General features: G+C 47.0%; 3 protein-coding genes and 1 pseudogene across 6 annotated transcripts in view; 2 read left to right on the top strand and 2 right to left on the bottom strand.

The window, feature by feature from the left end:
* The window catches only part of CRTAP (cartilage associated protein), a 33,314-nt gene extending 32,389 nt beyond the window's left edge, over positions 1-925 (bottom strand). Inside the window, exon 1 of the mRNA XM_019984910.2 lies at positions 369-925. Coding sequence (XP_019840469.2) covers positions 369-839 — 471 coding nt within the window. The 5' untranslated portion in view covers positions 840-925. The remainder of the gene's footprint in view (positions 1-368) is intronic.
* A 5,446-nt stretch (positions 926-6,371) lies between these two features.
* LOC109576216 (sorting nexin-5 pseudogene) lies at positions 6,372-8,205 on the bottom strand (annotated as a pseudogene).
* Positions 8,206-16,761: 8,556 nt separating this feature from the next.
* On the top strand, positions 16,762-26,398 carry TMPPE (transmembrane protein with metallophosphoesterase domain). 4 transcript variants are annotated; one of them, XM_019984741.2, is made up of 2 exons: positions 16,762-16,899; positions 18,992-26,283. In XM_019984741.2, the coding sequence occupies exon 2, from the start codon at positions 19,101-19,103 to the stop codon at positions 20,433-20,435; it is 1,335 nt and encodes a 444-aa protein (XP_019840300.2). In that variant the 5' UTR covers positions 16,762-16,899; positions 18,992-19,100; the 3' UTR covers positions 20,436-26,283. The 4 variants fall into 4 exon arrangements, with proteins under 4 accessions (XP_019840300.2, XP_019840301.2, XP_019840302.2 ...); XM_019984742.2 differs by lacking the exon at positions 16,762-16,899 and adding an exon at positions 16,912-17,195 and having other exon boundaries at positions 18,992-26,398; XM_019984743.2 differs by lacking the exon at positions 16,762-16,899 and adding an exon at positions 17,202-17,531 and having other exon boundaries at positions 18,992-26,398.
* The window catches only part of GLB1 (galactosidase beta 1), a 104,064-nt gene continuing 94,000 nt past the window's right edge, over positions 16,765-26,828 (top strand). The window contains exon 1 of the mRNA XM_019984740.2: positions 16,765-16,899. Within this exon, the coding sequence (XP_019840299.2) occupies positions 16,828-16,899 (72 nt within the window). The 5' untranslated portion in view covers positions 16,765-16,827. The remainder of the gene's footprint in view (positions 16,900-26,828) is intronic.

Here is a 26,828-nt window from a genome sequence, read left to right as displayed (position 1 = left end):
CCGGCCCCGCAGGTCCTCTCCCGCCCTACTCACTTGAGAAAAGGGATTTTGATGGTATCTACTAAAAACAGAAGTCTGTCTTCAAATAACACTGTGCTAGTCGTTAGATATACATCCTCTGCCTCAGAACCACCCTTCAAGAAAAGTATTTTTCATGTTTATCTATGAAATAGAATACAAGGCAGAGGATTTGAAGGTCTCACTTAGCGACGCTGAGTGCGAAAGAAATAAGTCTAGAAAGGGCGGTGCGATCGGGCCCAGGACGCAGGCACCAGGCAGGGGTCTAGGGGCGGGCCTAACCGCGGCGGGCGGGGCCTAACCGCGGCGCGGGGCGGGGCCTAAGCGTAAGGCGGGGCGACCGGACTTGCCTTGAAGTAGGCGAACTGCAGGAACTTGTAGGGCTCTCGGCGCTGGAAGTCCGCCAGTACTTCGCGGCTGGGTTGCGACTGGCGGAAGGCCGGCAGGCCCTGCTTGCAGCGTTTGAGGCAGTGCGCTCGGCGCAGCAGGCCCCCAAAGAGGCGCAACTCCGGGTAGCGCGCGAGGCCGGCGGTGGGCTCGGGCTGCGGCGCCGCGCTGCAGTTGCGGTGGCAGAAGGCCTCGCTGTCCCGTAGCAGGCGGTGCAGCCGCAGGCTGATCTCCAAGTAGCCCACGCTCTCCGCCCAGTGCTCGCTGCTGTACTGGTCCAGCGCGTGCCGGTAGGCCGACTCGAGCGGCATCAGCTCGTCCCGCGGGAAGCTGCGGAAGCTGTAGCGCTCGTACTGGGCGCGCCCCGAGTGCAGCGCGCATACCGCGCATAGCAGCGCCAGCAGCGCCGCGGCCGCCCGGCGCCCCGGCTCCATAGCTCCAGGCGGAAGGAAGGAAAGAGAGGAGAAAGAAGGAAAAGAAAAGGGAGCCGAACGCTGAAGAGGCGGAGACGCCAGCCTCAGGCCCGCCCCGTCCGGCCGCCCCTCCCCACCAGCCGGGGGGTCCGGGCGAAGCTGCCCGTACGGGGAGGGTGTCCTAGGGAGGCGCGCTGCCCTCTAGTTTCTGCTTGTCTAACATTTGATCCCCAGCTCCGCTGATCGCTCCTTTAGAGAAGGCTGTCTGGAAGCCAGACGCGGCCCTGATGGATCAGCGCTGCTTAGACTTTAGAATCATTTAGAGGACTTTTGAAAAACGCAGATTCACAAGTGACTCCAGAGTTTCTCTTTCACCAAATCTGGCAGAGATGGGGATCTGAGGGTTTGCAGTTCTAACCAGCACCCTAGTGAGGTTAATGCTGCGGGTCCACGAACGACCTTACATTTCAGTGAGAGAGACAGTGCATATATAAAATTAATGAAGATGTCGGTGGCACTTTGTAAACTATTGAGCAAATCAAGTTGAAGATGCACACACCTTATGATTTAGATTCCACGCTTCAGAATACACTCGAGAAGCTTGTATGTGTGCATCAAAAGATGTGGATGGAATGTTAAAGGCAGTACTGTTATTTTATCATTATTAAATTTTTTGGCCGCACCACTCGACTTTCAGGGATCTTAGTTCCACGACCACAGAGCACACCCATCCCAGCAGTGGGAGCGCCAAGTCCTAACCAGTGGACTGCCAGTGATTAAGTCCCAGCATTGTAATTGTAATTACTTAAATTTTTATTTTTAAATAATTTACAAAAAAATTGCAAGGATAGTACATACAACTCCTATATATCCTTTATACACATTTACAAATGAATAACTTATGCCATATTTCTTTTTCTTAATCATTTGAGAGAAGATTGCATACATCAGGCCATTTACCCTTTAATCTTTTAGTATGTATGTCCTAGGAACCGAAACTCACTGTTGTGCTCAGTCGTGTTTGACTCTTTGCAATCCCATGGAGCCTGCCAGGCTCCTCTGTCCATAGGATTCTCCAGGCAAGAATACTGGAGTGGGTTGCCATTTCCTTCTCCAGGGGATCTTCCCCACCCAGGAACTGAAGCCGTGTCTCCTGCATCGGCAGGCGGATTCTTTACCACTGCCCCACCTGGGAATGAAACTACAATGCTCAAATTCATTAATGATCAAATTCACTAATCTATATCCCCCATTCCAGTTTTGTCAACTAATAATGTCTTTTATGGGCTTCCCTTGTGACTCCGCAGTAAACACTCTGCCTGCAACGCAGGAGTTGTGGGAGATGCACTGGTGGCTCAGTGGTAAAAAAAAAAAAATCTGCCTCCCAATGCAGGAGACATAAGGCAGGTGGATTCAATCCCAACTGTTGTTGTTTGGACTAAACAACAACGTCTTGTATAGCACGTTTTTCCTCTGGGCAGGAAACAGTCCAATATCATGTATTGTATCTAGTTGTTTCTTCTATCTAATGTTCTAGAATCCGAACCTTCAGATTTTATTGTTATGCTATTGACACTAGAGTACAGGCCAAAACAACAGTGAGATCCACCACACGCCTATTCAGTTCAGTTCAGTTCAGTCGCTCAGTCGTGTCCAACTCTTTGCGATCCCATGAATCGCAGCACGCCAGGCCTCCCTGTCCATCATCAACTCCCGGAGTTCACTCAGAATCACGTCCATCGAGTCAGTGATGCCATCCAGCCATCTCATCCTCTGTCGTCCCCTTCTCCTCCTGCCCCCAATCCCTCCCAGCATCAGAGTCTTTTCCAATGAGTCAACTCTTCGCATGAGGTGGCCAAAGTACTGGAGTTTCAGCTTCAGCATCAGTCCTTCCAATGAACACCCAGGACTGGTCTCCTTTAGGATGGACTGATTGGATCTCCTTGCAGTCCAGGGGACCCGCAAGAATCTTCTCCAGCACCACAGTTCAAAAGCATCAATTCTTCAGCGCTCAGCTTTCTTCACAGTCCAACTCTCACATCCATACATGACCAATGGAAAAACCATAGCCTTGACTAGACAGACCTTTGTTGGCAAAGTAATGTCTCTGCTTTTCAATATGCTATCTAGGTTGGTCATAACTTTTCTTCCAAGGATTACTCAGCACTAAAAAGAAATGAGCTATTCCACCACAAAAAAACATGGAGGAAACTTAAATACATTTTACTATGTAAAAGAAGGTTATATATGAAAGACTATATACTGTATGATTCCAACTATATATGATGTTATGTTTGGGGGTTTTATTTATTTGTTTTTTTTGTTGTTGTTGTTGGCTGCACTGCACTGCTTGTGAGATCTTAGCTCCCCAACCAGGGACTGAACCTGGGCCCTCAGCAGTGAGAATGTGTAGTCCCAAGCAATGGACCATCAAGGAATTCCCCCAACTATGTGACATTCTGGAAAAGGCAAACTTTGAGAACAGTAAAGGGATCACTGATTGTCAAGTGATACGGGGAGAGAGGGATAAACAGGCACAGAAGAGGACTTGCAGGGAAGCCAAACTCTTCTGTGTGATACTATAATGGTGGATGGATATCATGATACATTTCTCAAAACCCAGAGAATATGCAGTATCAAGAGTGAGCCCTAATGGAAGTCATGGGCTTTGGGTGATCATACTGAATGAAAGCAGCTTCAATGACTGTACCAGGCGACCCATCGGGTGTGGGATTCTGATAGCGGGAGAGGCGGTGTGTACGTAGTGGTGGAGGGTAGATGGGAAACCTCTGTGCTGTTCATTCAGCGTTGCTGCAAACCTAAAACTGCTCCAGTCTAGTTCAAAAAAAGAATACAGGGGTCTTCCCTGGGGGCTCAGTGGTAAAGAATCCGCCTGCCAATGCAAGAGACATGGGTTCGATTCCTGGTCCCAGAAGATCCCACATGCCTCAGAGCAACTAAGCCCATGCACGACAACTACTGAGCCTGTGCTCTAGAATTCCAGAGCTGCAGCTGTTGAGCCCACGGGCCGCCTACAGCCCATGCTGTGCAACGAAAGCCTGAACACTGCAACTAGAGAGTAGCCTCTGAGACAAGAAAAGCCTGCACAGCGTGGAAGACCTAGCACAGCCGAAAAGAAACAGAATTACTTTTAAGAATACAGGCCAGTTATTTTATAAAAAGTCCTCCATTGAGGTTTCTCTGCTGTTTCTTCATGATTAGATTCAGATTAAGGTCTCTGGACTAGAACAGGGGTCCCCAGAGGCCAGGCAACAAACTGATATTGGTCTGTGGTCTGTTAGGAACCGGGCCACAACAGGAGGTGAGTGAAGCTTCATCTGTATTTGTAGCCGCTCCCCATCGCTCTCCCATCACCCCAGATGGGACTGTCTAGCTGCAGGAAAACAAGCTCAGGGCTCCCACTGATTCTGCATTATGGTGAGCTGTAGAATTATTTCCTTGTCTATCACAATGTAATAATAATAGAGATAAAGTAAATGTAACGGCACTTGAATCATCCCAAAACCGTTTCCCCCACACACCCTCCCACGCCCCAGTCCCTGGAAAAACTGGCTTCCATGAAACTGGTCCCTGGTGCCAAAAAGGTTGGGGACCGCTGGACTAGAATACAGTCCCTTTCAGACATCACTGAAGGAACCCACTGTCAGCCCCTTATCATTGATGCCAATTGTGATTACCTTGTTAAGGTTATATCCATTTTCTCCACTTCATTTTTTTCTTTTGTATTTAATAAGTGTTTTCGGTATGATACAGCAGCACAGTTCCTGATAGCAGAAAGCAGAAAGAACCGTGTAAAAACAAAAGTGGATTTTTTTGTTTGTTTTTTTAGAGAGAAGATGCACACGTAGGAGAAGATTTTACAGCAGGGAATAATAAAAGAATTACAGCTATACATAACAACACAGTTTAGCCTTAAAAAGAATGATTCCACTTGTCTAAAGTTTAAAAGTATGCCAAAGTACACAAAATATTATTTAGGAATGCAAGTAATAGAGTCTTACCTCATACAAACAAATATGGTTTTTCCAGTAGTCATGTACGGATGTGAGCGTTAGACCATAAAGAAGGTTGAAAGTGAAAGTTGCTCAGTAGTGTCCAACTCTGCCATCCCATGTACTATACAGTCCATGGAATTCTTCAGGCCTGGATACTAGAGTGGGTAGCCTTTCCCTTCTCCAGGGGATCTTCCCAACCCAGGGATCGAACCCAGGTCTCCCACATTGCAGGCGGATTCTTTACCAGCTGAGCCACAGGGAAGCCCAAGAACACTGGACTGGGTAGCCTATCCCTTCTCCAGCAGATCTTCCTGACCTGGAATCGAACTGGGGTCTCCTGCATTGGAGGCAGATTCTTTACCAACTGAGCTATCAGGGTACTTTGAACTGTGGTGCTAGAGAAGACTCTTGAGAGTCCCTTGGATGGCAAAGATCAAACCAGTCCATCCTAAAGTAAATCAACCCTGACTATGCATTGGAAGGACTGATGCTGAACCTGAAGCTCCAATACTTTGGCCACCTGATGCAAAGAGTCGACTCATTGGAAAAGACCCTAATGCTGAGAAAGATTGAGGGCGGGAGAAGAAGGGGGCAACAGAGGATGAGATGGTTAGATAACATCACCAATTCAATGGACAAGAGTTTAAGCAAACTCTGGGGGAAAGGATAAGGAAGCCTGGTGTGCTGCAGTCCATGGGGTCGCAAAGAGTCAGACACAACTGAGAGGCTGAACAACAACATACAAACATACAAGATAAAACTGGAATGAAAAAGGAACCATAAACAAAACTTTTGGATCATGATTTCCTATAAGGTGGAAGGCCCCTCAGGTGACTTAAACAACAAATTCTCTTTAGTATCGTGAATTTATTCATTCTTTCACTACACTGTTCAGCACCTACCTTAGACCAGGTCCTGCCCTTGGCACGGAATGCAAAGATGAATCAGACATACATCCTTGACTACAAGGAACTTCCAGTTCAGTAGAGATAAGACATCTATATTTTTTTGCATGTGTTCCATTAACCTATAGTCAACTATTGTGTGACAGGCACTGTATTAAAGAAATATCAACTCGTTCCCTCAAAGTCTTGAGAAGACAGATAAGCAAACCTTTAATTACCCACCATTAGAGCTGGAGAGAGTGTTATGTGGACCCCAAAGAGGGTTGGGCAACTACCTTAGTGACTTCCGGCTGCTATCACAGACCCAGTGGATGGCTCATAGACTGAAATTTATTTCTCGTGGTCTGGAGGCTGAGAGACCCAAGATCAAGGTGTTGCCAGGTTTGGTGTCAGAGAACCTGCTCTCTGGTTCATGGATGGAAGGGGCAAGGGAACATTCTGGTGTCTCTCACTCTTTAAAAAAAAAATATCAATTTTTAATTGAAAGATAATTGCTTTACAATATTGTGTTGGTTTCTGCCATACAGCAGCATGAATCAGTCATGGGTACACATATGCGCCAGGGTCCCTGAAATCCAAGCACTGTGCCACCTCCACACCTGGGGCAGACCTAAGTCCTCAAGGAGTCTCTCTTTTTTTTTTTTTTTGAGCATGGATTATTTTATTGGATGCTTTATAAAAAGTCCAAGCACACACATACTGTGCCCCCACCAGGAAGGAAGGGGTTCACATTAGTTGTTCTTATACCTTCAGGATAAGCCTCTCCCCACAAATATTTGTATCCCAGCTACAAAAATGGAGTTGCAAAGGGTAAATATAAAGATATGATATTTTTCTTGCTCTTGTTATAGTACAAACAACTGAAGGTGACTACCGATCTGTGAGAGTAAGAAAGGGGAAAATCACTTGACAAAGGGATGGAATGTCTGTCACCTGCAACAAGTAGCTGACTCATCTGCTATTAACAGGCACCTACCCTAAATTACAGGGACCTGAGCACATGAAACTGGAGATGACATGTGCAGGGCCCCTGCTGATTACACTCGCTCCAGAACCCCTTCTTCATTACTACAAATTAGAGGAGAACCCAGTACTTAAGATTCTACCCACTGAGCTATTAACTGCATCAAGATTAGTTATGTCCAAGGAGCATGCAATAGAAATATTTTTAAACCAACATGGTTAAATGTTAAGATCTTTAGAAATCAAAATATGTATTCACATAATTTTAAACTGAAGTCAAGATAAATCAAATCAATCTTCTGTGGTAATGATTTAAGTGCAAGTGATGCGGGCTTTCTTCACATTCAGTCCTTCACTCAGTTGTTCTTGAACAGGTCGATGCAGCTTTGCAGGAGGGACACATTGTTCCTGGCATGCTTTATTTCCAGTTCAGACATTTCAATTAGATTCTTTCTGAATGCTGCCACTCTCTTCCGTTTGAAATTGATCAGCTCATCTTTTGCAGATTCAGAGAGTTGTTCAAACTTCTGGCAGCATTCCTGCTGGTGTGCCTCGGCCAGCTTGACATCTTTGCTCTTTAACCGGGCCTTATCCAACGCTTTATTTGAATTCTCATAGTCGATGAGAGCTTTGGTGCGTCGGTATAAGAGATCCTTGGCAGCCTCTATGTTGAGCATGTAGTATCGCAGGAGCTCCGTCAGTTTTAAGTCTTCATCTGAGGAGACTCGACTCTCCACTTTCCTAAGTTTTTCAAACAGCTCAGCCACCTTCAACAGGTACTTCTTGATGACTGTAGGCTCCTCTAAAGCCAGGCTATGCAAGCAGGCTGCGGTGTGGATATAATCATCTGCGACATTTTTATGAGATCTGGTCATCCTGTCAGCCTTTGCACAGGAATCCTTGATCCTGTTGTAATAGTTGATGAGGAAAGTCTTCTCTTGCTCAAAAAAGTCATCTACCTCCTTAACTCCTGAAAAAAGAACTTCATCAGCACTTTTCACCACACTTTTAAAAAAGCCACCAAACACCTCTTTAGTATTTTTCTGCCTGACACTTAGATCTTGATCATATTCCAAAAACACGTGGAAGTTGCGGTCTTTACTGAGAACAGGGTGGGGGGAGAACCGCTGGAGAAAGACTTCGTGCGAAGACACCGTCTTCCTGAAGACAGCAAGGTACTCCGCTTCTAGCTCTTGCTTCATCTTGGCAAATTCTTCTTTTGTCATTGACCCTTCACCCTCTCCCAGCTTCTGCATCTTCTCTCGAGGGCCATCGAAGTCGGGCTTGGTCGGCGCTGGCGGGATAATAAGCCCAGCATAGTCTGTAGTTTCAATAAGAGTGTCATGTAGCCACACACAGTCTTTATGTTGCCTTGTAACAGAAAACTCTGGGCTCTGAAATGTGGGCAGTGTGGTCTTGGTGTGCACTGTAAATTTGACTTTGTCTCTCTCACTGAGTGCGTCAGGTACATCAATCTTTTTTTAATTTGGCTGCATGGCTTGCTGGATCTTAGTTGCCTGACCAGGGATTGAACCCTGGGCCACTGCAGTGAAAGCACCTGGTCCTAAGCACTGGACTCTCTCTCTTTTAATAAATGTTTGGCCATACCTCATGGCATGTGGGATCTTAGTTCCCCAACCTGGGACTGAACGTGTGGTCTCTGGACTGAAAGGCAGCCCATCAGAGAAGTCCCTGGGGGTCTCCTTTTCAAGGGCACTAATCCCATCCATGAAGGCCCCATCCTTATGAGCTAATCACTCCGAAGACTTCAAAGACCTCATTTCCAAATACCATCACTTTGAGGATTAGGTTTCAACATATAAATTTGGGGAGGGGCACAAACCTTCAATCTGTAGCACTAACCTAGTCTGAAGGTGAGTCTGGGCAAGTTTCTTGCAAGAGGTCATTCTCTAAGTCTTGAAGGACCTGAACAAAAGGAACAGAAGACTGCTGGAGGCAAGAAGGGAAAAAGGAAGAAGATTCTTGGCAAAAGAAATAATAGTTACAAAGGAGAAGAGAGGTGATGGGACTGGAGGCCAAAAAACAGCATAAAGACCCCAAAATGTGATCCTATAAGAAAGATGAACGCGTGGTGGTCCAGCGGTTAAGACTTTGCGTTTCTACGGCTGGGGACCCCAGGTTCAGTCTCTGGTCGGAGAACTAAGATCCTACAAGCCTCAGAGTGTGACCAAAAATAGTTAATTCATTCATAATTAAAAGAAGATGAGGGTCTGAGTTAAGACACAGAACATAAAGAGCCATAACAGAGAAAGATAAATGTCATAAGTCAGATGTATGTAGGAAGAAAAAGAACTCTTCCAGCTAGTGCAAGCACTAATTACTTCATTCCGAAAGAGGCATTAAATCTGGGATTTGAATTGGGAATGAATTGTGACCTGTGATCCTAAAAGCAAAATCTAAGAGGACATCCCCAGAACCCACCGATAGAGAAAGCTTAAATAGTAGGCTGCAGAGCAGTTTCTTCGTATTCAACAAATAATGGTCTCATGCTAGGTGGGCTAGAAAACAGAGACTGAGGCAAGAACTAAGTGCTCAGACTTTATGTGGAAGGTAGAATGCATGACTGGGAGAGAGGAAAGGAAAGGAAAAGGAAAGAAAAGATGAAATGTAAAGTGTGTGTGTGTGTGTGTGTGTGCTAAGTCGCTTCAGTCATGTCCGATTCTTCATGACCCTATGAACCATAGCCCACCAGGCTCCTCTGTCCATGGGATTCTCCAGGCAAGAATACTGGAATGGATTGCCATGCCCTCCTCCAGGGGATCTTCCTGACCCAGGGATGGAACCTGCATTTGTTACATCTCCTGCAGTAGCAGGCCAGTTCTTTACCACTAGAGGCACCTGGGCCCCTGAGATGCAACACAAAGATGCAAAGGAACGTGGTCCCACACTGGCTACAACTTCAGAACAGCTTGAAGACACGTGGGCCTTGGCAGGTGCACCCACTAGACCACGTGGAATGTCTCTGGACAAGCTATACAGAGAAACCACTCCTTGAAACAGTTGATCTGAGCGAAGGGCGAGGAGGACATTTATTTACTGGCTCATTCCCCGCTCTGATCCCCACTGCACTGTGGTTCTCCATGAGAGAGTGAACTTGCCTGCCCCTCTGGGTTGCACCACCCAGCCTCTGGCAACAACAGAGGAAGTGTGGTGCTCTGTTCCAATGAGCGCACAGGTATCTGGAGGAGCAGAAACTCCAGGTGGTTGGTTTGGGGCGATAGATGTGCAGCCAGGCTAGCTGGATGGAGCAGGCAGCTGAGGGCTCTGGAGACAGGGAACTAGGGGATCTCATGGGTCACATCAATGTGTTTGATATAGCAGTCAGAGAGGTTGTAATCAAATTAGCATGGATACTCTCTGCCCCAGAAGTTAGAAACTTTCTCTTCTGCTGGTGCCTGCAGGCCATGGCAAAGGTGCAGCAGACGAGAAGATGTTGCAAACTGAAAGAACCTACCTGCCTAAAGAATGTCCCAATGCAATATATGATCTACTGTTACCCCATGGGACCTTGGCCCTTCTGTGGCTAGACTTTCTGATCATTTTTTCTTTCTTTCTTGGGTCGAACTATGCAGCATGTGGGAGCTTAGTGTCATGACCAGGGATCAAACCCTAGGCCACCGCAGTGGAAGTATGAAGTCCTAACCACTGGACCGCTGGGAAAGTCTCAAAAGAGAGTGTGTGTGTTGAAAACAAAATCATTCTGCCTCCCATCCCCCTCCCCCATTAAGAAGGGCCTCACTTGGGGTATTTTTGCTTTTAGATATTTTGGTTTTAGACTCCTGAAAGGGAGTTTGAGGACATGCAGCCATCCTAACCTCACAAGAGTCATGAAAGGTGGACCAGTCCTGGGGCACAGCTGCCAACTTTTATTGAGACTGTGAGGAAACTGCAAGCTGATGATTTCACAGTTTCATCTTTTTATTGCAAATAGATGGGGAAACAATGGAAACAGTGAAAGACTTTATTTTGGGGGCTCCAAAACCACTGCAGATGGTAACTACAGCCATGAAATTAAAATATGCTTGCTCCTTGGAAGAAAAGCTATAACAAACCTAGACAGCATATTAAAAAGCAGAGACATTACTTTGCCAACAAAGGTCTATCTAGTCAAACCTATGGTTTTTCCAGTAGTCATGGATGGATGCGAGAGTTGGACCATAAAGAAAGCTGAGTGCCAAAGAATTGATGCTTCTGAACTGTGGTGTTGGAGAAGACTCTTGAGAGTCCCTTGGACTGCAAGGAAATCAAACCAGTTAATCCTAAAGGAAATCAGTCCTGAATATTCATTGGAAGGACTGATGCTGAAGCTGAAACTCCAATACTTTGGCCACCTGATGCAAAGATCTGACTCGTTGGAAAAGACCCTGATGCTGGGAGGGATTGAAGGCAGGAGGAGAAGGGGACGACAGAGGATGAGATGGCTGGATGGCATCACTGACTCAATGGACATGACTTTGAGCAAGCTCCGGGAGTTGGTGATGGACAGGGAAGCCTGGTGTGCTGCAGTCCATGGGGTTGCAAAGAGTTGGACATGACTGAGAGACTGAACTGAACTGATTGTTTCATAATCAGACCCATTAGTTGGTTGTACAATTTAACCCCAGGATAGTCTTGTGACTTTCTTCATCAGAAAATTTAAGGACTTGTGAGAAGCATGAGGGATTGCTACACAGCATAACTGTCTGAATCTGTAGGCAGGAGGCTTTATTTTATATTTTTAAAATAACCTTTTCATTTTGATATAAGAATTTCTATATGCCCTTTGCCCAATTCATCGATTGTTAACATTCTGCCTCATTTGCTCCATAGTTTTCTTTCATCCTATACATGTAATAATATGTATATTATGTATAATTATATATATACATGTAATAAATATATATTTATTTTAATGTATAATTATATATATGATACATACACATGAGGCTTCCCAGGTGGCACAGTGGTCAAGAATCTGCCTGCCAATGCAGAAGACACAAGAAATGTGGGTTTCACCCTGGGTTGGGAAGATCCCCTGGAGAAGGAAATGGCAACCCACTCCAGCAATCTGGACTGGAAAATTCCATGGACAGAGGAGCCTGGTGGGGTATGGTCCATGGGGTCACAGAGTCAGACACAACTGAGCATTGCACAGCACAGCAGCACCTACTATGTGTGCACACTCAGACAGGAACTATAAATAGAGCAGGCACAGAAGCATCATGGCCTTGTGAAAATAACCCGGGCTCTAATTAACCAGATGTATAAGTATATACATATATATGTATATATGTATATGAATAAACTGGAATCACTTTGCTATACTCTAGAAACTACTAATAACATAACATTGTAAATCAACCATACCTCAATACAAAAATAAAGATAAAAAACTTGAGGTTTAAAGTCAGGCAATGACACTAGAGGTCCTATCACTTCCTGGCTCTGTGGCTACTGACAGGCACCTCCTCTGTGACTCGGTTCCCTCATTCGTGAAATGTGGATAATAACATGAAACTAGGTGTGATGCAGACTGACTCACTGCTGGTAAAGCCTTTAGCACAACCACAGCTATTACCACTTCCAGTTCAACTATAACACAGAGTCTGGCGCTAAAATCTCAGAAACAAACTTCTATCTATACTCTCTGGGCAAGCTTCTACTGTAAAGGGTCAGATACGATCCATTTTAGGTTTTGTGGCTCATAAAGGAAAGCTATGACAAACCTAGCCAGCGAATTAAAATGCAGAGACATCACTTTGCCAACAAAAGTCTGTACAAAGCTATGTTTTTTCTAATAGTCATGTATGGATGTGAGAGTTGGACCATCAAGAAAGCTGAGTGCCGAAGAAGACTCTTGAGAGTCCCTTGGACGGTAGGGAGATCAAGCCAGTCAGTCCTTAAGAAAATTAACTCTGAATATTCATTGGAAGGATAGATGCTGAAGCTGAAACTCCAGTACTTTGGGCACCTGATGCAAAAGTTGATTCACTGGAAAAGACTCTGATCCTAGGAAAGACTGAAGGCAAAAGGAGACGAGGGAGGCAGAGGATGAGATGGCTGGATAGCATCCCTGACTCAGTGGCCATGAACTTGAGCAGATTCCGGTAGATATTGGAGGACAGAGGAGTCTAACGTGCTCAGTCTATGGCATTGCAAAGAGTCAGACACAACTTAGGGACTGAACACCAACAACAGCCAAGTCTCTGTTTCAGCTGCTCAACTGCCATTGTAATCCCAAAGCAGTCACATGCAGGACATAGTGGGTCAGAGGGGTGGTAGTCTAATACAACCTTATTCATGGATGCTAACATTTGAATCTCATATCTTTTTTTTCTGGCCATGCCTCAAGGCTTGTGGGGTCTTAGTTCTTAGACCAGATGAAGGATTGAACCCTCCCCCCCTGCAGTGAAAGTATGGAGTTCTACCACTGGACTGCCAGGGAAATCCCCCTCATCTTTTTTTTTTTTTTTAGGTTTCTTTATGTGCTGGGTCTTCGTTGCTGGGTGGGCTTTCTCTAGCTGCAGAGAGTCAGGGCTACTCTGTAGTTGCATTTCACGGGCTTCCCATTACGGTGGCTTCTCTTGTTGCGGAGCACAGGCGTTAGGCACATGAGCTCCAGTACTTGCAGCACGCACGTCCTACAACATGGGCTCAAATGCTGTGCACAGGCTTAATTGCTCTGCAGCATGTGCACTCTTCCCGGAAAAGGGATTAAACCCATGTCTCCTCTATTATCAGGTGGATTTGTTATCACTGAGCCACCAGGGAAGCCCCCAAAATAACTTTTAAACTAATTTTAAAAACAATTACAGGGAATTCCCTAGCAGTCCAGTAGTTAGGACTCTGTGTTTCCACTGCAGGGGGCATGGGTTCAATCCCTCATTGGGGAACTAAGACCCCACATGCCGTGAGGCGAGGTCAAAAAAAAAAAAGATACAGGAAGTGACACAAAACGAATGACTAGGTGGCGAGTACTCCTGTAACCACTCTCTAGTTCAAGAAACAAAATTTGGGGGGCCCTTCCCCCCATTTCAGGCCCTCACTCTCATAAGTAATTATTATTCTTTATTATTACTACTTTATTTATTTATTTGGCTGTGCTGGGTTTTAGTTGTGGCATGTAAGCTCTTAGTTGCAGCATGTACTGCTGTGGGAACTAGTTCCCTGACCAGGGATCGAACCCTGGCCCCCTGCATTGGAAGCTCAGAGTCTTAGCCACTGGCCTACCAGTGGTTACTACCTATTACTACCAGTGGTTACTACCTGTTACTACCAGTGGTTACTACCTGTAACCACTAATTTTGTCTTTGATAACCATCACTCTCATTGTTAAAAACCAGACTAAGTTTGAAAAAGGTCTGCAAATTGTAAAAAAAATAGTGCTAAAGAAAAAAAATTGTATACTTGCTAAAGTGGTAAGGAAGATTTTCTTCAAGATTTTTGTCATAACAGTCAATTCTACTGCCACAGGTGGAGAGGGATGGGTCTCAATTCTAACTACAGCAAAGAGAGCTGAGGATTTATAGCCAGCAGAGTTAGGGGCTTGTGGGTGGAAAATTGTAAGAGGAGGTCTCAAGGGATTTTTGCTAGTGAAGTCGCTCAGTCGTGTCCAACTCTTTGCGACCCTGTAGACTGTAGCCCACCAGGCTCCTCCGTCCATGGGATTCTCCAGGCAAGAATACTGGAGTGGGTTGCCATTTCCTTCTCCAGGAAGGGTAGGTCAAAGAGTTAGATGTCAAGAGAGGTGGGGTAGGGATGAGGAACTTGATCAGATACCAAGAACTGGGGGATTATTCCCAAACTGATTTAGCAGGATTCTTTGCTAAGAATTTTTTTTTTTTTTTTTTTGCTAATTTGCTAAGACTGGACAATTCTGGGCAGGCAAGGACAGGTCAGGCACAGAAGGCCAAGATCCAGGTCTAGAAGAGTCTAGAAGAGTCTCTAGTCAGAGAAGCCTAATTAAAGTTTAGTCAAGGAGTCTATCAATAAACCGTAATTTTGGTGGGGGGGGTGCTCGAAGTTTGGCTTGTGGGGTCTTAGTTCCCCTACCAGGGATCGAATCCTGGGACCACCAGGGAATTCACTAACCCTATACTGTTATTGTTAACCTCAAGTCTCAAGTTAACAATATGGGCTTCCCTAGTGGCTCGGAGAAGGAAATGACAACCCACTCTAGTATTCTTGCCTGGAGAATCCCAGGGATGGGGGAGCCTGGTGGGCTGCCATCTATGGGGTTGCACAGAGTCGGACACAACTGAAGCGACTTAGCAGCAGTAGCAGCAGTGGGCTCAGTGTTAAAGAATCTGCCTGCAATGTAGGAGGTTTGGGTTCCATCCCTGGGTGGGGAAGATTCCCTGGAGAGGGAAATGGCAACCCGGTCCAGTTTCCTTGCCTGGGAAATCCCATGGACAGAGAAGCCTGGTGGGCTACAGTCCCTGCTGTCACAAAGACTCGGACACGACTTAGCGACTAAACCATTAGCAAGTTAATACATTTAACATGAGTGATTTTTGTAGTGTTGGGGCCAGTGTGAGGAAAGAAGGAGAGACTCCATTTTAAAGCCTGTCATCTGTCTTAAAGACAGGATGTAAATAACTGGGCCTGAACCCTGCCCAAGAATGAGAAGACCATTGCTAATAAAAACCAGGTATCCTGGAGACTTCGCTCCATACAGATGGCAAACGGAGACTGTAGTTGAGGTCAGGCTGCCCCTGTTAGATTAACCATAGAGATATCCCCCCTTGATGTATAAGCATTGTTCCCCACATTTAACCTTAATTGTTTGTTCTCCTAGCACCTACTTGTTGTAAAACTCAGTCCTATACAACAAAGAGGTTGCTAACATGTAACCACTCACGTGGTGGGGGTTGGGGGGGGACGGTTATAAAACCAGGCCTCTGGGAACCATCGAAGTCCTTGTTGGGAACTGATTCCCTGGGACCTGCTGGCAGTAATAAACGGTACTCCACATCGTCGTGTTCTGTGATTCCGGATTCCACAACAGTAGAATGTTAATCGTAACTCAATAAAGCTGGAAAATATATATACATATATATATTTGAAAGCGATTTCCCTAAAGGCACCTTCCTCTGAGACTCAGTTTTGATTAAAGTTGATTAAAGTGCAGTGATGCAAAGGGGGGATTTGCAGAAGTTTTGGCAACCAGGTAGGAAAAGACAACTTTAGGTTCAGATCTAGGGGTAACCAGCAGTCCTGGACACAACTGAAGCGACTTGGCCGCAGCAGCAGCAGTCCTGGACTGCTGCTCACAGTTAACTGTTAACTCACAGTAGAGTCTCCCTTTCCCCAAGTGTAGAAAAGAGATCATACTAGATATTGCACGGCCACTTGACAGATCTGCTTGCATCACAGGGATGTTGAGTGGCTTAAGTGCAAAACTGAAAGATGGGAGCTGTTGGTACTTCTATCTCTCAAAACCCAGCATGAAATAAAAATTCCGCAGACCCGGGTGCCTTGAGGGTTGCCTGGAATTCCTGAAGATTTTGCCACAGTTGAACCACATCTCTTAATGTATCAGTAACCTGGAAGAATGGTTCTCAAGCTTTGCGTGCTGTCAGAATGACCTGGAGGGGTAAAAATAGATTTCTGGACCCTATTCCTAGGGTTATCTCTTAGGCGAGGACTCGTTATTTCCCATTCTAACACGTACCAGATAGAAGATTGGATCAGGGACCACATTTGGCGGACCCCTGGTTGTTTTCCAGACTGCCCCTATGAAAAGCTGAGGATCCATCTAGTCACTTAGGTTTAACTGCTCCGTTTCTGTCGTGTCCAGGAAGCCGGGGAGCAAGGAGACCCTTGTTACAGTCCAAACCGGAGGTGCGTTATCAAGCCGCTGACAGCGAGTACTCCTGAGTCTTTGCAAAAGGTTCCTCCCTCAGGCGGAGGCCCGCCGAGGTCAGATAACACTGCCCTGCAGTCACGCGGCCGCGTGTGGCCCCAGGCTCTCGGCTACCCTGGCTCCGGGCTCCGCGGCTGCGGCGGCGGGGCGGGGCGCGGGGCGGAGGCGGCGTGGGGCGGGACCAGGCCCCCGGTCCTCGGTCAAGTGACACCGAACGGCTGCCCTGGCTGACTGCAGAGCCGGGAGGCCCGACAGTGGACATGCCGGGGGTCGTTCGCCTCCTCGCTCTGCTGCTGGTGCCGCTGCTGCTGGGCTCTGCGCGTGGTTTGCACGTAAGTCCACAGGACCCCCGCGCACAAATGATGAATCGGGAAAACGCTGGCGGGGAACCGGGCTGGGGCTGCGGCCACCTGGGTCCCCACAGGGCGGAGGTCCCGGGACCCCCGAGGCACGCCCGGGCCCGCCCGGCTACCGGGGAAGCTCAGGCAGTGGGCCGGCCCTCCCGTCGGAGGCGGGCCGGGCGGGGCGCTCGTCCTTACCAGTAGCTCTGTCGCTTGTGAGTTCCGCTCCTGCCGCCTCTGTCGCCGAAAGCCACTTCCTTATCGATGCAACCAAAGGCTGAGATGAGGTGCTTTCCAGCTTTGCGGGTTTCCGGGAGTGGGATTCTGAGTAGCGCGCGTTCTTGGAGGGCGCCGGAGGCTCGGGCTTGGCGCTCCTCTCTTGCCTGCGCTCTGTGGAGCGCTCCGGAAGGAGAATAGTGGGGTCACGAGAGGCCCCAGCAATGGGAACATTGGATCAATTACCTTCGGGGTGTTCTCTTTGAGGACGTCTCTTGCCCGTCTCGCTACTTCCCTCCGCCTACTTTTAAGGCTTGGATTTTTCAGAGCTTCAGCGTTTGACGGTGGGCGAGGGGCGTGCTGCAGGTGGCCGCCAGCGTTGCTGGAGGGAGGTCTGGCCGGGCGAGGTGTGTGCTGGGCGGGGACGCGGGAGGCGGGGAGCTGGGGGGAGAGTCGTTCACGATTTCGGGAGAAGGACAGCCTCAGTCTACCCGGCAGAGCTAAGGTAGGGGCCTAGGGAACTCGGGATCGCTCCTGTGCAGGTCAGCATCCTGGCCTTGGAAAGGTGGGGGTGGGGAGATCTGAGCTGGGAGGTGAGAGTGGGGACTTGAAACGGGCGCCTTTTTCTCTACACTTTCTGGGAACTAATTTTGGTTCCTCCAGAGTTCCGGTGGGCTGAGTCTGGGGCTTGTTTTATAAGTAGAAGCTGGTGAACTTGGCTTGCAAATTACACCTTCTGATAAGAGGCTTTTTATAAAGTGCCTAGAGCAGAAAAAAGAAAAAAAGGCCTACATTTATCTAAAAGCAAGGTTGAGAATTTTACTTGGAAAACAACTGCTGAAAATATTTTCGTTTTGGGTCTTATTGGGAAAAGGTCACCTCAAATGAATATTTGCTAACCTTTGTCTATCCAGGTCTGTAGTTCCCTTGCAGTTTTTTGTCTGGGAGCCAGCCAGCTATGAGAACCAACAAGGAGACTGGCTCCACCCCAGGAATCTTTATGTCAGTTGCCTCAGTTCCCTTCTTGGCCTACAGCTGAAAAAAAATACCAGCAGACTAGCTTTCCATGGCTTCCTGGTTTACACTTTAAAACAGCGGTTCTCAAACTGTGACTGTCCTAGAAGTTAGAACATTTAAAACTATATGTTAATAAACAATATATATATATATATTTTAAATAAGTTGTTCTCTCCAGTTTTTAGGGCACAAAGTGACATTGTACATTTTGCAAATCTCTCATGTGTTTTTTTTTTTGATATTAGACTTTGTTTTCTTCAAACTTTAAATTTTTTATTTTGTATTGAGGATAGCTGATTAACAATGTTGTGGTAGTTTCAGGTGGACAGCAAAGGGACTCAGCCATATGTATACTTGTATCCATTCATGTCTGTCTTAATAGAGGACTGTTGAATGCTCGTAGCTACTTCTGCATTCAGTTTTGCCATATCACATGTCATGTAACCTCTGGAAACTTCACTGTACACTCATGAGAGAATGGTTATGGCTTAGTACTGTTTTTGAAAACAGTCAGGGGACACCCCCCTCCTTCGCCCCCAACCCCAACAGCCAAAGGGTCTCCCTGGACCACACTTTGAGAACCACTGATTTAGAATAATGTTTTTCTTATTATAAAAGTTCATATACATGTTGTGGAAATACTTGAAAGATGCAGAGAACTGTAAGAAAGTGACACTGCCCATCCTGTTACAAGATGTATTTGTAGTTCACTGATATAGTGTGCAGCTGACTGGTACTTGAGTGGCTTGGGTTCAAGGCTGGTTGGGCAGATGTAAGTGGCTTTCAGGTTTTGACAGGGGACAAGAAAGCTCTCATATCCCACAAAGCTGACGCCGGTTCCTGGTTGCAGGAGGAGCTGACCTGGAAACCTGTCCTTGGCCACTGTCCTATCTAAGGAACTCACCTTCCAGAGCTCACCCGCACAGAGCTGGCGGGGTATCCTCTTAGGAGCTGAGGCAATGGCGATCTTCAGGCAGCTGTCCCTGGGCGCAAAGGCCGCCCTGGCTGCCGGCACTGTCTTCGTGTCCATGATTGTCTCCCGGTCCTACCTGGCGGAGAGCTTGGAGTTCAGGGCCTGGCGATGCCTGTTCCGCCTGCAGCTCGCCCTGTTTGTCAACTCGCTCATGCTGCTCGGCTCCATCTACATCTGGCGTAGCACCGTCAGCAATCTCAGGCATTCCCCGGCTGCAGAGTCAGCCTGCTTCCAGCTCTGGAAGATGGTCGTCGCTGCCTTCCTGGCCCTAGCGCATTCCAGCTTCTTCACCATGATCTTTCTAGTGGCCGAGGAGCCCTATCTCTTTTCCCTGGTTGCCTACACCTGCCTCGGGGCGTATGTCATCATGCTCTGCTTCCTCTGTGTCCTCAGCGGCATGGAGCAGGCCTACCAGCTCCTGGCCTGGCGTGCCGGCAGGGCGGTGGGCAGCCTTGACAAGACCAGGAAGCTGGCCCTCCGGCCGGCACTGGCAGTGATGGTAACCACTGTGCTCAGCGTGGTGGGGCTGCTGAACGCCGCCCAGCCCCCAGCGGTGACCACTGTGGAGGTGCCCGTGCATCGGCTGCCCCCCTCCATGAACAGCCTCAAGATCGTGCTCCTCTCGGACATCCACCTGGGTCCCACGGTGGGCAGGACCAAGATGGACATGTTCGTAAGGATGGTGAACACGCTGGAGCCGGACGTCACGGTGATCGTGGGCGACCTGTGCGATTCTGAAGCCTCTGTCCTGCGCACGGCCGTGGCTCCTCTGGGCCAGCTGCGTTCACGCCTGGGCACCTACTTCGTCACGGGCAATCATGAGTACTACACGTCGGATGTCAGCAACTGGTTTGCGCTGCTGATGTCCCTGAACGTTCAGCCCCTCCACAATGAGAACGTGAGGATTTCTGCTACCGGGGCCCACCGGGAGGACGACGACTGGATCTGCCTGGCTGGGGTGGATGACATCGAAGCGAACATCCTGCACTACACTGGCCATGGCATGGACCTGGAGAAGGCCCTGGAGGGCTGCAGCCCAGACCACCCCACCATCCTGCTAGCTCACCAGCCCCTGGCTGCTAAGAGAGCCCTCCAGGCCCGGCCAGATATTAACCTGATCCTTTCTGGGCACACACATGCTGGGCAGATCTTCCCCTTGAACGTGGCAGCCTATCTCCTGAACCCCTTCTTTGCTGGTCTCTACCAGGTGGCCGAGACTACATTTGTATATGTGAGCCCGGGCACGGCCTATTATGGGATACCCATGCGTCTGGGCAGCAGGGCAGAAATTACCCAGCTCATCCTGCAGCCGGCTCCCTGACCCCACCCCTGTCTGCGCCCCAAGCGCCTGCCTCCTCATAGCCCTTGTCCTCTGTCCCCATCCCTCTGCAGAGCAGGCCGTCCATCTACCCCTCCCCCCAGCCTCCCCTGCCAACCCACACTTGTCACAAGACTGGCTGGCACTGTGATCTGTGCTGGGGCTACCTGGCAAGTCCAGGGAGGTTAACTCTGCAGATGACCACCTGCTTTTTCATACGCATTTGTGAGGCCACTAAATAACGTGTAAGGACGGACATCTGTTTTCCAAATGATGTGGAGTAAGCCCTCCTCCTCTGTAGAACTCACAAGGATGCCCTGAAAACAGGGGTTGCTGAATAGGGATGTCCCTGGCAAGTGGAATAGGGAAGGGGCTCTTGGTGTTCTAAAAATCTTTTGGACTTAAGCAGTTTCCAGAAATCAGTGATCCTGAGCTTTCTGGGGAAGGGGCAGTGGGGCTAGGTAATCTGGGAGAACAGGCAAGATGGAGGCCCCTCTGGCTGCTGGAGAAGAGGGTTTACTTTTCCCCCTGAGTTCTATCAGAGTCACCTTTACTGAGAGCATCAGCCAAACCGTCTGGAATACAGGCTTCCTCCTGTTGCTCTGGGCCTTGGTTGATGCTGTCTAACTGGCTGCTGGACCTTTGGGCTTGGGGGTGGAGTGGAAGGATGTGAGCACTGCGAGATGGGGTCATGGTGCTGCTGCCTAGAATTCAGAGGGTGTTTGCCAACCTTGACTCCATTTGTATTACCACACTTGGATGGAGTGATTAGGGACAGGCAACTCGCCCTTGCTGAGAGATGAGGACACTAAGGCAAAGGGAAGTTAGGGCACTGGCAACCCTGCAGGGGTCGTGGGAGATTCTGGCTGACAGCCAGGTTTCTGCCTCCCAACAGAAGTATTCTTCCCACTGCCTGTATCCTTACAGGTGAGAACAGGGTTCAAACACAAGTAACAATGTAATGAGAAGGGCCTGGAACCTGATGTCCTTTCCAAGTGCTCTCTTTGAGGCTGATTTCAGTTCATCATAACTACATGGGCCCTGAAGGGGGGTTAGACAGTTTCAATGTAGGGCAACTATTACACGGGAGGGGCAGCCAGGAAGTTGAAGACCACACCCTCCACCCCAGGTTGGGGTTAGAAATGGAGGTTCGTGCCCTCCCAATGGGGAGGTTGAGGCTTGCATCGGGAGTGGCAGGGGCCTTTCCTCCCTGGGGATCCTGCCTTTGGGATGCTGGTCTATCCTTCCTCGCCAGCTGACCCCATCAGAGTTATCCTTGCGCTCTGATCATGGAACCAGATGGCCATCTCTGTGCTGGATCCACAGAAAAAGAGGCAGGGGTCAATAAGTCAGGAGCAGCCCTGACCCCACTGGCTGGCCTCTGTGCCAGAGGCAGGGGACCCTGTGACCCCGGGCTAGCAATAAATCCTAATAAAAAAGGCCTCACTGGGAATCTTTCTGTGACCTCTGACTGGGGTGGGGTGGGGCTCCTCACCTTCCTGCTCACTTGTCAGGCAGCATTGGGCAAACTTGACGTCACTGAGCCTCAGTTTCCCTCACCCTGAGATGGGGATAATTACTGTATGTACCTCAAGATTGTTTTGAGGGGAGGGTATTAAAACGTGGTGCAAAAAACAAAAACAAAAAAACACGTGGTGCAGCAGTTGCCAGGGCTCAGTCACAAGGAAGCACTTGATGTTGCCAATTTTAAAACATCCCATGGGGTGTGCAGTGATACTGTTGGTACCAGGTGCCCAGAGAATGGTGGAGCAGCCACTCCTAGGGAATGGGAGTGGGTACCATGCCCAGTGGTTTGTCAGAGCAGCAACTGCTGGCATTGCTTTCCTCTGCCTCTCTGCCTGTTTTTTGTCTCCCTGTTGGGAGGGAGGCAGGGCCTGGCCAGGGCATTTCTCCATTTTCCCAGGCAAGTGTCAATTGCCTCTGTTCTTGGTCAGTGGAACCTTGGGGGATCCTGGAGACCACCTCCCTTGTTTCCAGGCAGCCAAGTTTAAAATGCATCTTTGCGTGGAGATTTCAGTGGTTTGCTTACTATTTACCCCCTTGTGTTTAATCGTTCTTACAGTCAGGAGTATGTTTGGAGTAAAACTTACCTACAACCAAGGAAGGGACCCTGGAGAGCCTTTCTTTGAACACATTTTGCAGATGGTGGGGTCATGGGAGGGGGAAGTGCTTTGCCCTGGGCAGCGCCCAGCTCAGCTCAGGTTCTCTGACTCCCCTCTCTGTGGCACCACTCAAGCTCCCCGCCTCTCCCTGTCTCAGAAAGGCCGCTCCTCCAAAGCCCCTCACCCCCTCGTGCCTGACCCCAGTTGGGGTCCCTGGCTCTCTGACTCCCGGGTTTGGATCCCCCAGTCTGTGTTAGTTGTGCCATTTCTCTTCCGTCTTACGATGCAACAGGCCGTGTGCGTCTCTCCTGCTCCAACAAGTATTATTCCATTGGTTTCTTAACTGGGGATCTTTCCTTCCAGTGCCTGAGCTGGCTGGAATTTACTTGCGTCAGTCCTGTTTTTCATCTTGCAGCTTTGTCTCTTCTCTTCCCCTTGAGTGCTGGTACTTTTTGGTCCTGTGCCCTGGCATCCTTATTCTGAGGTCCTTGGTTGACTGATTCCTGTCTTAACAGAAACAGGACAGGTCCCTCTTCTGTGCCCAAGGACTAGTCAGCAACACCTTCTCACGCTTGGTTTGTGTTCCTTGATTTTATGGGGGAAGCTTTCCGAGCAGAAATTTCTCCATTTCTGTTCAGATATGATCTGTGGAGAGGCATGTGTGGCCTCTCTTCACGGCCCCCGGGTGCCTATGTTCCCCCGTTCTTTGCTCATTTACCTTCTTTGATTTATTTATTGCCAGGGGAGGCCAGGGGAGGTGGTGAGAAACATTTACTTGAAGCTTGAAAAGGCTTTCAATTTCATTCTAGTTTTTTTTTTTTTTTTTTTTAAATACATCTGTTAAATGCAAGTTAAACAAAAAACTTTCTAAAAATTAACAGTAGCATGTGTAGTATGATACTATTGTTGGAAAATCTCAGTACATTTATCCTACTGCTGTTTATTCCAAACATCCATCCATCCAACTATCCGTTTCCCCTCTTATTTTGTTTATTCTTTTTAAAGTCTTTTACTGGGAAAATTTGAAAGTATAAAGTAGAGAAAACAGCAACTGAGTTTCTATGTGCCCATCACCCAGCTTCAACACTTGTGACTATTCCCCTGTTCTTTCTCATCTACCCCAGCCCCACACTCTTTGTTTTTGTCCGGAGTATATTAAGACAAATCTTAGAAAATGTGATTTCGCCCTAAAATACTTCAGTATGAATCAGTTTTTAAAAAGCATATCCATAATGCTGTTATATCTGATGAAATTCATAGTGATTCTTGAATATTGTCTAATAGTTAGGAGACTTGGGGCTAGAAGCTATAATAGGTCTTCTACCTCTTAATAAGAGTGTTTTTTTCCACTATCTGAGGATTAAGTAGCTATATCTATTATAGGTAAGTATAGGATTCAAATGCAGTTAACTGGATAAGGATTAGTTTTCAGGTTTTTTCTGATCATTTCAATTGTCTTTTGTGTGTGTGATTTAAAAAAACACGTAAGATAAAGTTTATCATCTTAGTGATTTTTTAAGTGTACAGTTCAGTGGTGTTAAGTATATTCACATCGATGTACAACAGCTCTTCAGAGCTTTTTCATCTGCAGATCTAACACTCTGTACCCATTAAACAATGCCCCTACCCGCCCCCAGCTCCAGGTAACTCCCGCTTCACATTCTGTTTCTATGAATTTGACTACTCTGGGTACCTCCTATAAGCAGAATGATACATTATTTGTCTTTTGTTTCTCTTGGCATAATGTCCTCAGGGTGCATCCATATTGTAGCATGTGCCAAGACTTGCTTCCTAAGGCGGAATAATGTTGCAATGTATCTACCACATTTTGTTTACTTGTGGACAGCTGGATCACTCTCACCCCTTGCCTGTTGTGAATAGTGCTACTTGAACATGGGTGTGCAGATGTCTCTTTGAGACCCTGCTCTCTCTTCTTTTGGATATATACCCAGAAATGGCATTGCTGGGTCATGTAGTAGTCCTATTTTTCACGTTTTGAAGAAGTTCCATCCCGCTTTCCATAGCAGCTGGCCCACTTGGCAGTCCCACCAGCAGTACGGTGTTTCCGTCCCTCTGCATCCTCACCCAAATGTATCATCTGTGTTTGTTTCTGATGGTAGTGTGACATGCAAACTCACTGTGGGTGTTGATTTGCATTTCTCTGATGACTCGTAATGTTGAGCATGTTTTCATATGCTTGTTGGCTATTTGCATAGCATCTTTAGAGAAATGTCTATTCAGGTCTTTTGCCCACTGTAAGTCATAGTATTTGATTTTTTTGTTTGTTTGTTTTTGAGTTGCAGGCCTTTATATATTCTGGATATAAACTGCTTACCAGATATATGATTTTCAAGTATTATCTCCCATAAACTCACTTTTAACTGTATTGATTGTATCCCTTGATGTGAAAAAGGTTTTAAGTTTTGTATTCTATTTGTCTATTTTGATTTTGTTGCCTATGCTATGGTATCATATTCAAGCAGTCACTGCCAATCCCAATATCATAAAGTTTCCCCCATGGTTTTATGTTTTTTTTTTGAGGAGTTTTAATTGTTAGGTTTTATGTTTAGGTATTTAATCTGTTTTGAGTTATTTTTGTATATGGCGTAAAGTAAGGATCCAATTTTATTCTTCTGCTTGTGGATATCCAGTTTCCCCAAAACTTCGTTTAAGAGATTGTCCTTTCCCCAGGGTAGTCTGGGCTCCCTTGTTGATGACCAGGTGAGCATATACATGACAGTTTATTTCACGCCTCTCTATTCTATTCCAGTTGTCTATTTGTCTGTCTTTATATCAGTAACTCATTGTTTTTATTATTATACTTTTGTAATATCTTTCGAAATCAGTAAGTATGAGTCTTCCAGTGTTCTTCTTTTCCAAAATTGTTTTAGCAATTTGGGGCTCCTTGAAATTCCATATGAACTTGAGGATGAATTTTTCCATTTCTGCAAAGAATGCTGTTGATGTTTTGACAGAGATTACGCTGACTCCGTAGAGCACATTGGGTAATACGGACATTTTAACAGTACTAAGTCTCCTGACCCATTAACACGGGATGTCTTTCCCTTTATGTGAGTCTGTGTAAATCTCAGTAGTGTTTTGTAGTTTTCAGTGTATGAGTCTTTCACCTCCTTTGTTAGGTTTATTCCCAAGCATTTTATTCTTTTTGATACCATTTTTATTAGAATTGCTTAATTTCCTTTTTGGATTGTTCTTGTCAATGTATAGAAATGCAGCTGATTTTTGTATGTTGATTTTATATTCTGCAACTTTGTTGAATTCATTTATTAGTTCTAATAATTGTTTGTGTATGGGGATTGGGGGAGACTCTTTAGGGTGTTCTACATGTAAGATCGTGTCATCTGTGAACAGAGATAATTTTACTTTTTCCTTTCCAATTGAATGTCTTTTTTTTCTTTTTCTTGCCTTGTTGCTCTGGCTAGGACTTCCATTAGTATCTTGACTAGAAGTGGTGAGAATGTGCATCCTGATCATGAAAGAAAAACTTGCAGTCTTTCATATTGAGTATGATGTTAGCTGTTGATTTTCATATATGGCCTTTATTGTGTTGAGGTAGTTTTCTTCTGTTCATAGTTTAACGGAGAAGGCAATGGCACCCCACTCCAGTACTCTTGCCTGGAAAATCCCATGGACGGAGGAGCCTGGTGGGCTGCAGTCCATGGGGTCACTAAGAGTCAGACACGACTGAGCGACTTCACTTTCACTTTTCACTTTCATGCATTGGAGAAGGAAATGGCAACCCACTCCAATGTTCTTGCCTGGAGAATCCCGGGACGGGGGAGCCTGGTGGGCTGCCGTCTATGGGGTCACAAAGAGTCGGACACGACTGAAGCGACTTAGCAGCAGCAGCATAGTTTAAGTGTTTTATCATGAAAAGGTATGCTGCTGCTGCTGCTAAGTCGCTTCAGTCGTGTCCGACTCTGTGAGACCCCATAGACAGCAGCCCACCAGGCTCCCCTGTCCTTGGGATTCTCCAGGCAAGAACACTGGAGTGGGTTGCCATTTCCTTCTCCATGAAAAGGTATAGAATCTTGCTAAATAGATTTTTGCCTCAACTGAAGCAATCATGTTTTTGTTCTTCAACCTGTTAATGTGGTGCAACCCATTGATTTTCATATGTTGAATCACTCTTGTGTTCTGAGTCCCATTTGGTCATGATATATTGATATAAAGAGTTGCTAAGGGAAACCCCTCGCAGTCTAGTAATTAGGACTTGGTGGTTTCACTTCTGAGGGTGCCAGTTCAACCCCTT

Source organism: Bos indicus, chromosome 22 (assembly GCF_029378745.1).
Source record: "Bos indicus isolate NIAB-ARS_2022 breed Sahiwal x Tharparkar chromosome 22, NIAB-ARS_B.indTharparkar_mat_pri_1.0, whole genome shotgun sequence".
Classification (NCBI taxonomy): Eukaryota; Metazoa; Chordata; class Mammalia; order Artiodactyla; family Bovidae; genus Bos; species Bos indicus.
The sequence above is the reverse complement of the archived record's forward strand: the minus strand, read 5'-3'. Positions and strand labels throughout refer to the sequence as shown.

Bases quoted from the DNA above. Each gene is read 5' to 3' on its own strand.
- TMPPE (XM_019984742.2), top strand. From the start codon at position 19,101: ATGGCGATCTTCAGGCAGCTGTCCCTGGGCGCAAAGGCCGCCCTGGCT.